This window comes from Penicillium nucicola (assembly GCF_028828085.1).
Source record: "Penicillium nucicola strain IBT 29836 chromosome Unknown utg000003l, whole genome shotgun sequence".
In the NCBI taxonomy this organism is placed as follows: Eukaryota; Fungi; Ascomycota; class Eurotiomycetes; order Eurotiales; family Aspergillaceae; genus Penicillium; species Penicillium nucicola.
Genome location: NW_026643127.1, coordinates 1352721 through 1367500, shown reverse-complemented (window position 1 = coordinate 1367500; position 14780 = coordinate 1352721). Strand labels below are relative to the sequence as shown.

The 14780-nt window shown below is 52.2% G+C and overlaps 7 protein-coding genes across 7 annotated transcripts; 4 read left to right on the top strand and 3 right to left on the bottom strand.

The window, feature by feature from the left end:
• Positions 1-265: 265 nt before the first annotated feature.
• On the top strand, positions 266-541 carry N7511_004085 (uncharacterized protein; the record flags this gene model as incomplete). Its single annotated transcript, XM_057126510.1, has 2 exons — positions 266-271; positions 353-541. 2 exons carry the CDS (start codon positions 266-268, stop codon positions 539-541), a joined length of 195 nt encoding a protein of 64 aa, XP_056985400.1.
• Positions 542-727: 186 nt separating this feature from the next.
• On the bottom strand, positions 728-2926 carry N7511_004084 (VOC family protein; the record flags this gene model as incomplete). Its single annotated transcript, XM_057126509.1, has 2 exons — positions 728-2693; positions 2751-2926. 2 exons carry the CDS (start codon positions 2924-2926, stop codon positions 728-730), a joined length of 2142 nt encoding a protein of 713 aa, XP_056985399.1.
• Positions 2927-4431: 1505 nt separating this feature from the next.
• Positions 4432-5538, bottom strand: N7511_004083 (18S rRNA pseudouridine methyltransferase; the record flags this gene model as incomplete). The annotated part of the gene is made up of 3 exons (XM_057126508.1): positions 4432-4908; positions 4966-5225; positions 5496-5538. The coding sequence occupies 3 exons, from the start codon at positions 5536-5538 to the stop codon at positions 4432-4434; spliced, it is 780 nt and encodes a 259-aa protein (XP_056985398.1).
• Positions 5539-7237: 1699 nt separating this feature from the next.
• N7511_004082 (ESCO family N-acetyltransferase) lies at positions 7238-8449 on the top strand (the record flags this gene model as incomplete). Its single annotated transcript, XM_057126507.1, has 2 exons — positions 7238-7269; positions 7327-8449. The coding sequence occupies 2 exons, from the start codon at positions 7238-7240 to the stop codon at positions 8447-8449; spliced, it is 1155 nt and encodes a 384-aa protein (XP_056985397.1).
• A 277-nt stretch (positions 8450-8726) lies between these two features.
• On the top strand, positions 8727-10056 carry N7511_004081 (uncharacterized protein; the record flags this gene model as incomplete). The annotated part of the gene is made up of 2 exons (XM_057126506.1): positions 8727-8757; positions 8807-10056. 2 exons carry the CDS (start codon positions 8727-8729, stop codon positions 10054-10056), a joined length of 1281 nt encoding a protein of 426 aa, XP_056985396.1.
• A 1514-nt stretch (positions 10057-11570) lies between these two features.
• Positions 11571-12506, bottom strand: N7511_004080 (uncharacterized protein; the record flags this gene model as incomplete). The annotated part of the gene is made up of 1 exon (XM_057126505.1): positions 11571-12506. One exon carries the CDS (start codon positions 12504-12506, stop codon positions 11571-11573), a length of 936 nt encoding a protein of 311 aa, XP_056985395.1.
• A 693-nt stretch (positions 12507-13199) lies between these two features.
• N7511_004079 (uncharacterized protein) lies at positions 13200-14135 on the top strand (the record flags this gene model as incomplete). The annotated part of the gene is made up of 2 exons (XM_057126504.1): positions 13200-13270; positions 13343-14135. 2 exons carry the CDS (start codon positions 13200-13202, stop codon positions 14133-14135), a joined length of 864 nt encoding a protein of 287 aa, XP_056985394.1.
• Between the last annotated feature and the right edge of the window lie 645 nt (positions 14136-14780).

The window sequence follows — 14780 nt, the reverse complement described above, 5'->3', positions numbered from 1 at the left end:
GTCCCAAGTTTACACACTCTTTGCAATTCCCTACCACGTCTTAGCTCATCTTCATCTTCATCGTCATCTTAATAACGTTAACTGATAATTTACCCACACATGTCTCTCACTAAGGTCAAGTCAACTTAGCGGTTTCTCTTCACGACTACAGTATTCCCATCTTGACAAGGTCTTATAAGTTGAAAAATTCAAAATTGGGCAGCCAAAAAGCAGATTCCGTCGAAGTGAGTCTCAATCTCAATTCCAATTTCAAAAACTCCTTATGATGTATGTATGTATGTATAAATGTAAGTATGCAAGTCTCTATCTGTGTAAATGCAAACCAGAAGAAACAAAAAGAACAATTTCGTAGAATCAATCTGGTCTGGTCTGTCGTGTCGAAAATCCCCGAACTGGATTCGGCCTCTTTCGTTCTCTGGGCTTGGGCTTGGACTTGGACTTGGTTCCTGGTGGTCAAGTCAAGTCAAGTCAAGACGAGGAAAAGAAAGGAGGAGTGAATGCAGTCCAAAATGCCAGAGGCAAGTGCACCTTAATGCAGTAGAAAAAATGCAAGTTAGACACCCCGTTCCTGGCTTCCTGGGCCACAAGAAGAGGGAGGGGGGTGTGTTGCCAAAGAAGAAAGGAAAGAAGAAAGCAACGCAAGAAATGCAAATGCAACGCGAGGAAAATGCACCCATCACCATCAACATCACCATCACAATATCCATCACCATCACCAACAAGCAAATCATACAACCTGACTTCCCCTCCGGCTCTCCGGCGCCTTAGCAGTACGCTGCGAAGCCCTAGAAACCTGACTCACAGAATCCGCCGGACCAACAGGATCCTCGAACTTCGAGCCGGACCTGGAAGCGATCTTGGAAGCAGCCTTCGACGCAGCCTTGGAGTGAACCGAGGGATCCCTCTTCGAAGCGCGCGAATGCGAAGAGCGATGCGAGCGCGAGCGCGAGCGGTGCGAACGCGCCTGGCTGTGATGCGAATGTCTCGATCGCGAGCGTCCATGGTGACCATGGCCAACCTGGGAGATGGAGTCGTCGGGCGTGACGATGGAGTTGACGTCGACGTCGAGGACGGATTCCGGCAGGAAGATGTCGCGCGGGGAGAGGGAGATGTAGGAGGTTTTGTCGGCGGTGCGGGTTACTTCGCCGCCGGCGCCGTGGTAGGTTTCGCCGGCGATGCTGGGGCTGGAGTAGAAGGTTGAGATGGAGCCTTGCGGGAGGGGGATTTGGCGCGCGGAGATGTGCGAGTGCTTGGTTGTGCTGCCGCTGGGGTGGTGATCTCTGCTGTGGGCGCTGGGGTTGGTGTAGGTGGTTGTTTGGGAGCTTTGGGGGAGGGGGATGTCGCGGGCTGAGCGGGTTGAGGGGGCGATGCTGGGTTCTTTGGTGCTGCCTGTTGCTGAGGGTGGGCTGCCGCGGTGCGAGGATGGGGCTATCGAGGCGGATTTGGTGGATGCTGCGCGGTAGACGGTTTGTTGGCTGTGTGATTGGCTGTGCACTTGGCTGTGGTGGCTGCTGTGAGTCGAGTATCCGTCTCTATCATCGCTGCTGTGACGACGCTGCATGTTCGACTGGGAGGCCTTGATGGTTGACGAGCTGTGAATGCTGCCGCTGGAGTTGTTGCGGGGCTTGTCATTGGCATAGCTGCTGATGAAGGTGGATGGGTTGCAGGGATAGCGCTGCTGCGAGGCGTTGCTCGGGGGTGGGTACTCGATTGCGCGGAGAGGGAGGTTCTCGGGGATGCTGTAGATGCTACCCTCTGACGCGCGACGACCAGGGTCGTCGTGCATGAACTCTGTGCCTTCGTAGATCGTGCTTGCGCGCGGATTCTTGGAGGTTACGCTGCGTGTGAGCGTTGTACGCGGGGCTGAGGCTGCTGTATATTGGCTCCGGGCGTATTCACTGCGGGCGTACTCGCTGCGGCCGTATTCGCTGCGCGGGGCGTACTCGCTGCGCGGCGGTGGTGCTTCCAGAGCTCTGAATTGGTTTGGGGCTGGCTCTTCTTCCTCGTGAGAGGCTTGGGAGGGTGCCGACTTGAGCTGGGCAAAGTTGGTCACGTATTGCATGGGACTTGGCAGCTCGGTGTTGGAAGAGTTTTCACCCTTGACCATTGCATAGGCGATAGCTGCACCTGCTGCTGCACCGATGAGAGTGCCGACAATTGTCTTGGCTGCTTTGCTGCCATCGTCGGTCTTTGGAGGCGTCTGTGGCGGTGTCTGAAGTCCGTGTTGTTGCTGCGAAGGAGCATAGGATTGAGCCTTGGATACAACCGTCGGAGCAGAGCGCTCAATGGCAGTAGGCGCCTTTGATATAGCTCGAGAATGAGCCTCGGACCTTGGAGGTGCAATGCTTTCTGCTCGAACACTCTCTGCTCTGAAACTCTCGGCCTTGACGGAGGGGGCTTTGCTGCTGACTTTGGAGACCACAGACCGACTGTCTTTGTTCTCCAGCAGAGCCATTGTCGGTCCGCTTGCGGCGGAGATGACTGATGCGCCACTACTGGTCGGCCGGTATACAGCTTCAATGCTGTTGCCGTCGAAGTCGATGATCGCCGCGCTGAAATACCCAGTTTGGGAATCCCGCTCTTTGGGCTCGCCGTGTATCTTTCCACCGGCCTTTAAGGCGCTGATGAAGAATGAGCCGACGGCGTCTTTTGACGGGGCTGGGAAGGCGACATGAACTGCGCCAGGAGGGACTCTAAACCAGATTAGCTTGTGCTTTAACATGCTTGCATAGTTGAATGAATATACATACCCGGGCTTCTGTTCGGTCATCCAGAAATCAGCAGGCTCCCCCTGCTTCTGACCGAAACCTATATAATCGTCATGTCTCCCAATGAACTGATAGCCTAAAGGCTGCAGACAAGATAGGAAGAACGACGTAGAAGTCGGCAGATGAGAGACGGTGAGGGTGATATGTGAAACAGGCATGTTGGAAGTATAAGTCCGTACGAGACGAACGTACAGTGGGAAAAGAGAGAGAGAGAGAGAGAGAGAGAGCGAAAGACAAGGGTGAAGATGAAGATGAAAGAATAGAAATGGAAAGGAAGTTGGATTTAACTCAAAGCCGGGATTTGAGGGCCCTGGATATATACGGTGAGAGAACAGTCTATACTATGACAAGGGGGAAAAACGAGGCCGAAGCTACCCCCTACAGCCAGCCAGTCAGCATCGACGGCTCTCCAGATTCGCGGTAAAGGCTCGCGCAGTCTCCCGATTTCCTGCCCAAGTGTAATCAAAGGAAGAACTTGCCAGCAGTCGTCCCAGAACGGGCGAGCCACAGGAAACCAGCCCCTCCAAGATGACAGTGGGCCTAAGACAGGAGAGTTCTTGATGGAGTCAAGGTGGGTTAATATGGCAGCTGTGATTAGCCATCGCTGTCTTCGACCGGTTGTCCTGAATGGCCCGCGAGATCAGCAGCTTGAAACAGTCAGAGCAAGGCGAGTAGTGTCGGATACGACAGCCCAAGGAGTGTGTTAGCGGACGCTAATTTGGCGATTTGCTGTGTTTGGTTAGAGGCCCAATTTAAGACTGGGTTAAAGGGCTGCCAGGTCACCGCGGGGAGGGTCCTCATGAGTCCAATGAGTCCCAATGAGTCTAAGTGGACGCGGATGGGGCGCTTGGTCGAGATGCAGTAGTTCAAGTGGGTTGGTGGAGAGGTGAAGTGGCCACGGTGAGGGCCGTCCAGGCAAATCTGAACTTGGGCAGATCTGCTGACCGCCACTATTCTTGTCTCTTCCAGACCTCTTGGTCAGAAAGGTCGGGGCATTAGGAATCCATCTGACAAATGCTTGCGGATGAAATTGTGAATCGAATGGAGAAGGTCGTCAGGAGGGCAATTTGGACTCCCAATTACTCAAACTACACACACTAGTGCAACTACTGCATCTCGGACCCTCATTCGTGCATCCAAAGTGAGGCGCTAGGTGCATGCCACGTCGCAGACGAAAATAAGAAAAGGAATAAAATAGCTATATTTGTAACACAGAAGTTGAAGATATGTGCCTTGGCTCAGGATCCAAGTCAATGGGTCCTGATCTATATGCTGTTCACTTTTTCTGATCTGCCCATCACAGTCGAGGTTGAACCTGTGGATGGAAGACGGATCAGGACTGACTGGCGAAAAGGAACCAAATGCCCTCCAGCCCGTAACGTGTCATGCGGAGACAGGGGAGAAGAAAGCCTCCAAAGGACACAAGTCCCCAACCAAAACGACCTGGGATCGATATCCCGAGGCTTGGTGTCCCGTCAAGTGATTCCCGACACTGGAATCTCCTTTAAAAACAAAACCGAGAGAGAGAAAGATAGAGATGGGATTTAACAGCGTGTGTCATGCAACTCAGTTCCCGCCCGTAAAAAAAATTCGTGGCCTCATGGCTGATGCCGGTTGGGACGGCACGGTGCGCGCTTCAAGCTGCGCAGTCTAGCCCAGTCGCTCACAGAATATCCCAGACCTCTTCGGCGGCGTGGCAGAACTTGCTGCAGGCGACACTGGCACTCAGACTGTAGTTGCTGATACTGATGGATTCGTCCTTGAAGGTGTCGGCAAAGTCATCGTGACCCTTGGCCATGGCACCAACGAAGATGGCGACCGACTCGTTCGGGTTCAGGGACTCGAGGTAATCCCGAGTGCGGACCACGGGGGCCTCGAAACTCATGGTCACCTTGCGGCAGTTGGGGGGCAGGTGGTCGGTAATGGGGTTCTTGATGACCTTGAGGAGCTTTTCTTGGGAGTTGGTGGAACGGATGGAGAGACGGTGGAGCAGCTGGACCATCAAACCGGCGAACCGCTTAAAGGTACGGGGAATGCGAACGGAGGGGTTGACTTCGATCAGCACACCCTTGGCCGTGTGGATGAAAATTTGCAGGCGACCGGCCTTGTTAACAGGAGAATCGAGGAGAGTGAGAAGGCACTGTGATAAGGTTTTAGTTCAGGCAAAATTTTTTCCAATGGCATCGCCAACTCATACCTGGTGGGTGATATCCGGACGAGCCTCACTGATATCACGGTTCATCTTGCGCATGATACCAATGTGCTCATCACTGTTCAACAGAGAGTATTTCTCATCCTTGGCGCCATTGCGTCCGCTTGAGACGGCGCGGTAAGTCTCCAGACTGGCATTGGAGAGAACCACAATTAGACGCTGGGTGTCCTTGTCGTGCGTGGGAATAGCCACGTGCTGCTCTGCGACGAGTTGGGGGAGCTCAGGTGGAGGACAAGACTGGGTCCCTGGAGAAGAAGAGTCAGACATCTTGCCGGGTTATGAATCTGTAGAGGTACGGAAGGGAGGAAAAAAAGAGCTGCAAGGAAGAACGGTTGGCCCAGCAATGTCACACCGCAGTTCCAGTCCCAGCTCAAGGGCGACTGGGGGGGGAACCAATCTTAAGGCTTGAGCATGCTTTCGAACAGGTCTTGATCGAGAAAACTCGGAGGGGCGCAGAGTGGCCACATTGGCGCCACTAGGGGGAGAAAAGAGGACATCGGAACCCAGGTACTTACTCGCACGCTTGCGCTTTCCTGCTGCTTGAGCTGAATCCGACATTGTGGTGATGGGTTGGGAGTTGAAGAGTTTTAAAATTCGGGGTGGTCGGAGATCCGCTGAAAAGCGGGAACCAAGTGACTGACCATATATAAGTTGACCTCACCTCACCTATATTGGCATCTGCAGCTTCTCGCATAAAAAGTCCCCGATTTCGGGGACTTTCCACGAATTTCCGATCTGACATTTCACTGCGAGACACTGTACACGCCTAAAGTGGTGGATAGCTCGCATTTGCCCATTCTCTCGAAGTGGTAGTTCATTGATGATTCTCCATGACTCTCTACTGTCCTGTATCCTAGGATCCCAACTGTTCACACACCATTCGCGTCCAGTAAACGTTGGAAAATCTTCTGCAGCGCAAGACTGGTGGGGGAAGATCGACATGCCCGCCCCTCCAAGGCTTGTGCCTACTGTATACTATATCACTTAGCACATCCGAATAAGCACTAACATGCAAACAAGCCCTGGAGCTTGAAAATAATACGCAGACTCTTGGATTATTGGAAGTCAGGAGGACCGAAAGACGGATGAGAGCTACCATTTACCGAATCCTTTCGTCTGACAGCGCTTCACAGAGAATCAACCGATGTGAGCGATCTCATACCTACAGTACAGTAGCCCTGGACACGCAACTCTTGGAAATCATTGGACACCTCTGAAGTTGGACCAGACGAGGATGTGTAACATCTTCTGCAGTTGCACTGAAGTAGAAACCAATCATTCCGGTCTGTCTTCCATAGCCCCCTCTTCATGGATTACTCCGTCAAGCACAAGGCCATCGTCCAGGATCAAGTGATACGAAATTAGCTCCCAAGGCGCCCTGCGAGACTGCATCTAAGCAATAGAGCTGCCTCCCAAGGCAGCACCAGCCTGTTCTCACTCAGAGAGCTCAGCGATAATAGGAGGCAACAGACTACAGTAAGTATGAACTCTATGCTGTATACCCATGCACAGTAAAATCTGGGGGGTCCATGATGGAATCCTCGTAACCTGGCTTCGTGTCAAACCAATCACGGTAATCTTCCATCTCACCCCCTGATGTGATCCAATCAGCATAAAAGCGCTCTTGTTGGTCCGTTTGACGCTTCGGTCTAGGTGGAAATAACGTCCAAGTTGGCCAAGTTGGTGCCTGTTAGTGGAGACCCAACGTGCGGTTCTCATGTTTAATTTCGAGGGCCCACGAGGTGTACGATTGGTCGGGATAGAATAAGTGTGATGATTGACTGGTTCCTGGTCCCATGAAAGGGGTGCCCGACGTACCACTCCAACATGCCAACGGGGGGAGTGGGAAGGGATTGGGAGGCATTTGATGGAATTGGGGAGGCTGTATACAATCACTCTCACATACTCAGTCACTGACTTGTGAGTCCGTAGTCACACCTCTCCTTTGTGTTTCCGGCCACAATCCTGGCTTGGTGGCAAAGAAGGTGATTAAACTCCCCACACGGTGATCATATAAACACCTTACCTCCTGATCAGCTCCCCCAGACAGCAGACAGCAGACCACAGACTTCCCCCCCAAACCTTCAACAGTCAACAGAGTCAACAGCATCGAGCAAGGGATAAGGTGAGTGGCGGTAATCGCAATTCAAACAATATGACCTAAACCAGACTAGCGCCCCACGCGTGCCCGTCACCGAATAAACTTGAACTTTCTCAACTTCTTCCACTTGGAGACCCCATTTTGGAAAAAGCAGGGATGCCGTGGACTGTCACCAATTCATTTAAGCGGTATGCTGGCGAGGATTCTATGCGCTCCCCTAAACTCCAGCTAACGACCCCATCCAGAGGCCTCATGAAAACATACGGAAGACCAACATGGCGCGTCTACGATGATGAGCGCGTAGCAAAGAAAAGACGCGTGCAGGATGAGTCGGATGAAGCGGAGACCAACCTGCAATACGCCATACGTGAATCTTCCGCCGCCGTGCTCTCCAGCCCGTCGCGTCGCAATTCCGTCGTGCTGTCAGAAGGCACGCTCGATGATATTGACGATCTCACAACACCACCGTCGTCGCCACCCCCACGATTATCTCCCCCGCCCGCCAATACTCGGAAACCGACATTTGCCTTTTTGAAGCGAAAGCATAAGGATGCCGCGTCGCCGCTGACCGAGGTCAACTCGAATAGTGTGCGCTCGTCAGTCGAGCCCAAGAAAGGCCAGAAACCGGTGATGCGCCAGATGCAGATTGACCTGGGCAACGACACTCGGAAGACGTGCGCCACCTGTGGCATGGAATATATCCCCTCCAACACCGAAGACGCCGCGCTGCATAAAAAGTTCCACGAGATGAATGCTACGGGCATCGACCTGGGCAAGGCATTTATGCGCGCGAACGCCTCGCGCTGGGTTTACGAAGCTACTCGGTTCGATGAAGGATACGTGGTGATTGTCGACCGCAAGGCGTCCCCCAGTGCGAAAAATCAAGCTAAGAAGGTGCTGGAGGTGGTCAACCGAGAACTCTCTTCACCCGAGATTGACGATGAAACACTCTGGGGCCAAATCGAGCAGCCCAAACATCTGCAGGATGGCCCGACCGAGAAAGTGGATCGCTATCGGGTTTTTCTGCACATGAAGGACAGTCGCTGTGTCGGTCTCTGCCTGACAGAACGCATCTGGGAATCGCGCCCGGTCGCGAAAGATCTGAATGGCACCCATGGCTCTTCGGTTTCCGTACGAGATGAACTACGACCGGCCATTGTCGGAGTTTCTCGTATTTGGACCTCCGGATCCTCACGGCGAAAGGGCATCGCCTTAGATCTCCTCGACTGCGTGGTGATTAACTTTATTTACGGAATGGAAATAAGCAAGGCACAAATTGCATTCAGCCAGCCCACCGAAAGTGGGAAACGACTGGCACATAAGTTTTTCGAGGATGAAGAGACATGGCATGTCTATAACGAGCGGTGATGGGGAGATAATTTTATTAAGAAGAGGAGAGAGAGAGAGAGCGTTGTTTTCCCTGTACCATACCCATATGGGATTTTAAATTGACCTTCGAGTTTCAATGTTTCAATAACGTTATATTTCCGCACTTCCACAGTTCCATTCTTTCAATAGCTCGCTGTTTAGCGGTTTCGCTGTCTAGCCTCTCGGGGCTGCCGGACGTTCGATCGGAACGCGGCGCGTAGGAACCTCCAATGGATCAGAAACTCGACTTCCCTCTTCCCTCTTCATCCACTTCGCGATGTCAAATCCATTCCGCGCAAGAAACCTGGGTCAGTCTCTTTCCTCCTCTTCCTATCTCACCTCCTAATTGTAAAACAGGCATTCCCGCAGATCCTCAGAAGACTGCCCCCAACCCCAACCCTCCCCAATCCACCCCCACTATAGCAAACGGCTACCCGGGGAAGTCATCCATATCCCTCGAGCTGGAGGTAGACGATTCCAGCTCGGACGAGAACCCATTCAACCCAGATCCTTCCGCCAGTGACAGCGAGGCCAGCGAACCCGCCTCACAGAGCTCAGCTCCTGGGGATCGCCGTCAATTCTTTGGGTCTGCTCCACTCCCTGCTCCATCTGATGATGGACCCTCTACGCCATCCTCCACGCAGCCATCCATATCAGCAGACCGCTCCCAGCGCTCTCGTCGCTCCGAGGCTCAATCCTCTCCCTCACCGGAAAGTATCGTCCGGACGAGGGAGAAGAAGCCCCCGCCTCCGCCAAAGAGCCACCACGGGAAACGCATCAGCCATTCAGCTACAGCTACAGAGACGGCTGCAGCTGCCAGCGACGCCGATACAGATGCACACACGTACACTTCACAACCAGCCCCCCGCTCGAGATCCTCCAACAGACTATCCATGCATGGCGCCGTATCAGAAAGGTTAACGCCCGGGTTAGCCCATCCAAGCACGGTATCCCTCCCCGCCGCAGCGGACTACTTTTCCGTATCAGAGAACCAGGCCGCAAGAGCATCAACAGACTCCCTGCAACGCAGCCACTCGCAGAAACGACCACCCACACCCCCTATCAGCCGACGACACAGTCAAATGCGGCGGTCGAAATCCACTCAATCGAAATCCAGCCGCCTAACCATGTCCTCGTACGACTCCGAGCGAGATCCGGAGAGCAATAGCTCTCTCCCTCCCAGCCCGGGGCCGGGCCTAAGCCCGAGCCTAGCGCGGTCTCTGTCCTCAAAGAGAATCAGTATGCCGCCGCCTACATCCGCCGCTGAATTCCAGGCTGCCATTCCTACAGGCGGTGTCTCGCTCAATCCACTAGGCTCGCCAGACTCTAGACCTCCTTCGTTGAAAGCTGGTCGCCGTGCTTCCTCTTATGGAAGTGTTCCGTCGAATTCTTCGTCCGGGCCTCCGCCGCCGCCACCACCGCCGAGGAGAATGAGGGACTCGTTGCTGCGTAGTGGTGATAGTCCGCCTGTGTCTAGGGTGCCAGATGATGAGAATCAGCCTCTGCCGCGGCCTTCCAATGCATTGGATATCTTGGCTGATTTGACCAAGCTGCAAAAGGAGGTCGATGATCTCAGGGGCCATTATGAGAATCGTAAGGTTGAGTGATATGTGATATGTGACATATGTGAGATGAGGTATGGATTGAGTTGAGTTATTTGTTAGAGTGGTACAGCAGGACTGTATTCTCTTTTAGTCGTTTCCCTTTACCTTATAGCGTGGCATCTGTGCTTGTATACATGAATGAATGATTGGACGAAGTTGGCGTATTGTTGCTGTATGATCGGCTTTCAACGTTAACTTATACTACCGAGATAGGTATTTAAGACCCCGAACGATGGTTAGCCCGACTTTCCCAAAAATTCTCATAGTCCGGCTTGGCGTAAATGCACAAAAAGCAAAAGCGCCAGAAGAGATACCAAAGGAGGACCCCGACACAAACAGGCGCAACGGACGATCCCTGCTAGTGAACAGCCACTAACCGGCAGTTCACGTATACGTTAACGTTAATGTTAACGTGGGCTAGTACTAGCGAGTCAGCAGGCGCCTGCACCTAGCACCTAGGAAGTCTGCCGAATGCTGTCCGTTGCTGGTCCAAGCAGTCCTCGATAACGAGTCCTAGTATATCCTTGCTAGGACGACACTACTGTAGCCCGGATAGCTGCCAGGCGAATGCCAGTTGCGGAGGCGCTGCCTCTTGAAACATAAGACAACTTATCTGATGTGACGTCTTGGAAATAGTTGAATTCCTTTCGGGGGGAGGGGGGAGGTTTTTTGCCCCGGAATTCCCTTCTCCTCGGATACTCGTCTCTGTGGGTCATTTTATAGTCGATATAAGGTCCCATTAGTTTGAAGGAGTATTGAAAAGAGTAATCCAAGTTACATCACGGAGTTTAAGTGAAAGGGCAGTAAGGTCACAGAGTCCACAGGTTAGTATTAACTTATAGTTCAGCATTCGTATGTAACTAACTTAACTTGAGCAGTTAGTCGTAAGTTAGATTAATCAATATACAGTTGGTAGGTAGGAATGATAACTATTCGAAGCGAACAGAGTGATCACATATTAATATAGCAAGCAGCTGATGTCAAGAAGATAGAAAAGAGTATGATGATGACGAGCCTCTAGATCCTAATTAAACTTGCCAACATTGTTATTTATACCCCAGATCGTGACCTAGTATGCAACATACACGGTACTCTGTGACTGATCCAAAGCAAATTTGTGAAATCCACGAAACTAAACTTGACTTAAACCAGCAGTAAATTCTAAACTGAGGTATATCTAGTTCGGTGTCCACCGAGGCCCTCAAGTTGAACCTAATCACGAACTCAAGCGTCATAGATCTTGGAATCACTTTCGTCATTCTTGAGATGGAGCTGCATCTTCTTATATGGCTAGTCAAACCTATTGTTCTGATCATGGCTACTACATTGAATGTTAAACATGAGTATATTCAATTGCTATATTTCATACCGTTATATAAACGACCAAAAGCTTCAAAACCTCCCGCGAGTACATCACACAGGAAGCATACTATACCATCAAAAACAGAACGCCAACCAGATATATATGCCTGTATGCCTTTTCCATCCTTCTCGTAAATCATAATCGCACACCCTCGCTACTGAGGAAGCTCAGCAGGAAATCCATCGTACCGATGCGAAGACACCCGTGTATCCGGACTCGGCAGCTCAGCATAATGCTCAGTCCCAGGACTAGACATGGGATGATAAGAATCCGCCGGTAATTCCGCAATGAAACTCTTCTGCTCCTGACTATATCTGGACGGCAAAGAATACTTCTTCAGCCCAGAGACCGAGCCCCTCCCCTGACTGCCCTGGCTCCCATGCTCATTCTCATAATCACACTCTGACGTCTGCGAGGACCACCTGGACGACCTCCTCCTCCTCTCTCGCTCCGCAGACCTCACCGACGGCGACATAATCAAACTCGACCGATCAGCCGGGTTAAACGTCCTCAGCTTTCCATCCTCCATCATCGCCTGCAACACGCCCGCATCAAGCAGCTCGGCCTTCTTGATCAATCGATCAACAAGAACCTTCGACGCAGCCTTCAACTGGCCCTTGACAAACGACATCAGCGTCAAATTGCACGAGATCTCCACATCCTCACGCAGGTACAGTCCGTTCGCAGGCGCGCCTGCAGAGCGCGGCTCCCGCCCCTCCAGATCGGGCGTTTCGTCGGGCTGGTTGCCGGCAATGCGCCATTTGCTCTGCAGGTCTATGCTCATCGGTGCGTACATGTGTGTCTGCAGGCCCCAGGCTGTGTCGTGGAAACAGCCCTTGAAGCTTATCTTGCCCGACCCCATCTTGCCCAGCCCGGGCAGGTATTGCACTCGTTCGGTGATCTCGTACCAGGTTGAGTAGTATTCGTCCGAGGCTGCATCTCGGGGCGCTTTGATCGGGCGGTGCGAGAGGACCAGCGGGTTCAGGGTGATGATTTCGCTGTGGCTGTGGAGAATGTCCAGGGCTAGTTGGCGGGGTACGTTGGAGGGGATGGGCGTGATTTGGGTATATGCTTCTTTTTTGCGCATCATCGTGGCTAATATTGGGGGGGTAGTTGTTGTTGTACAGGGGAAGTGGAGGGAGAGTCGAAGTCATATAGCGTTTTGGCCTCGTATTCTGCTTACTTTCTGACATTAAGGTTGACTATGCTTGACACAGGATACTTGGAGTATTTGAGATGATTTGTGAGCTCAGCCGCAATATATTAAGTCTTTAGTCAGAGTCTATAGTACGAGTTGATGTTACTGCGCAGAGGCACTGTTGATTATGGAGTGGATCTAGTCCAGTATTGGGCTGTGATGGATGGCCATTACTGAGATTGGGCCTTGCAAACCTGAAATCTCTTCACTTTGCCTCTTTGTGTTGGGTATTGTTGCGCTGTATCTTGCCACTACAGTAGACATCACTTTAATAGGGGAATGTAGAATGTGAGTCAGTACGACCTATCCAAGCAAGCTACCTATAAGTTATACATAGATACATCTGCAGAACGTAGATCCCCAATCCCGGTAGAAAGAACCAGCAGCATCACCAGCAAACAGAAGTATCAAAAGCGTGAGGAAGGGATGTTTGCCCGTTCAGGTAATATGACGTCGAGTCCAATTATTTTGCTTATTTCTCCCCCCCGCAGTCTTCTTTCCTCAACTTTGAACCTGAGGAACTTTGGCCCTTTTGTCTTGACCTCTTTCCAACTGACTGATCCCAGAACTCTTGTTGAATTAACCATGTCGACGCCTACGCTGATCAACTTGCCTCCTCCCCCGTCGGACCCTGTCACTCCGTCCGATATGGGACCGTAAGACCTTCGTCTCTGTTTCTACTCTGAGTGTGAACTTGTATGAACTGACCTGGATGATGCATTGGTTAGAGGCACTCCCAATTCGGGAACCACTTCCTTGTCCGCGCTGTCCACTACAGCCATCAAGGATGGCCACCAGGGCCAACCATTCCCCCACAGCCGCCACGCGCATCAGTCCTCCTCTGCTTCCACATCCTCCACCACAACCCTAGACGCTGAGCGTGCAGATCGCATCTCCCGTCTAGCCGGTCTCGAGCGGGTTGCAACTGCACGCGCCGGGGGCCAGTCCAACGCGCCCACCTCATATGCGCCAGGATACTTCGAAAGCCAACCCCTGAAGGAGCGAAGCACAGTCGGCAGTGCCAGTGCCACAGGGAGCATCGCTGGTCGCACAACCTGGGCGAGTGGGAGCGATGCCTTTGACGCTGACAAGATGAGTGAAGACCACGACCGAGATGATACCTCGAGCGTGAGCAACATCAGTGATGAGGGCAACGCCAGTCTGGTTGGTTTTGGCGAGGGTGCCAACAGTACCATCAGTGGTCCGACTTCTCGTCCGGCGGGATTGAATCGTTTGTCGTCTGGTGGCCTGGGGGCGCGTCCCACTTCCATGAGCAGCACTGTTAGCCGCCCAAACCCTGTCGCCTCTTACCTCCAGCAGCAACAATATCATGCCAGTGAAAGCTCACGGATGTCTCCTTCTCCCGCGGGATCGAGTACCCCCGAGCCTATGAACGAGGATGCTCGCATGATGAATGGTATGACGTTTGACTCGGACGTGGTTGATACTACTGCCAGAACCCCGCGACTGGCAACTCCGTCTGGAGGCAGCAATGCAGCTGGCTCCCCCGGTCGGGACTAGAGTGGGTGTCTAGATTAAGAAATTACGAATGGCGTTTTCTGTTTGCGTTCTTTGAGCTTCTGCTTTCTAGCACCAATGACCCATGTATGTAATAACACAGACAGGTATCCCCGAGAAAAGTCGATGGATCTGACTACGCGTGAGACGAGTATTGACTTTAATGCAAGCGGTTTATCTCCAAGTCCTGACTCTTGTTCCTGTGGCGGTGCCATGTTGAACACACATGATTGGGTATTCCCCTCTTTATGTGGGATAAAATGGCCACCTGGCATTGAAAGCGACATCTACAGAAAGAGAGCACTAGATGGACTGTAAATTACCATAGAAATCCTCTATATAGCTACTATTTAGGCCTGATCAAGCCGAGTCATACTTGATGTCTTGTATAGCAGATGACGGCATGCCGCCGAGCCACATCGCGACACCCGAATTTTCCCTCTTTCACTCTTCAACCTCCCAACCCTCAAACCCACTACCCTCCCTCTTCTTCGCCTCCGACCTTTCATTGCTGGCATTGACTTGTCTAGCACTGACCGACCGAAGACACAAGTCTTTTGTTCCGCCAAACCCCACCAATTGAGTCTCATTTTGATTCCAAGCTTTCGCCCACCGTTTCGTTCTTCAAGTTTTGCTTCGCTTTGTTCG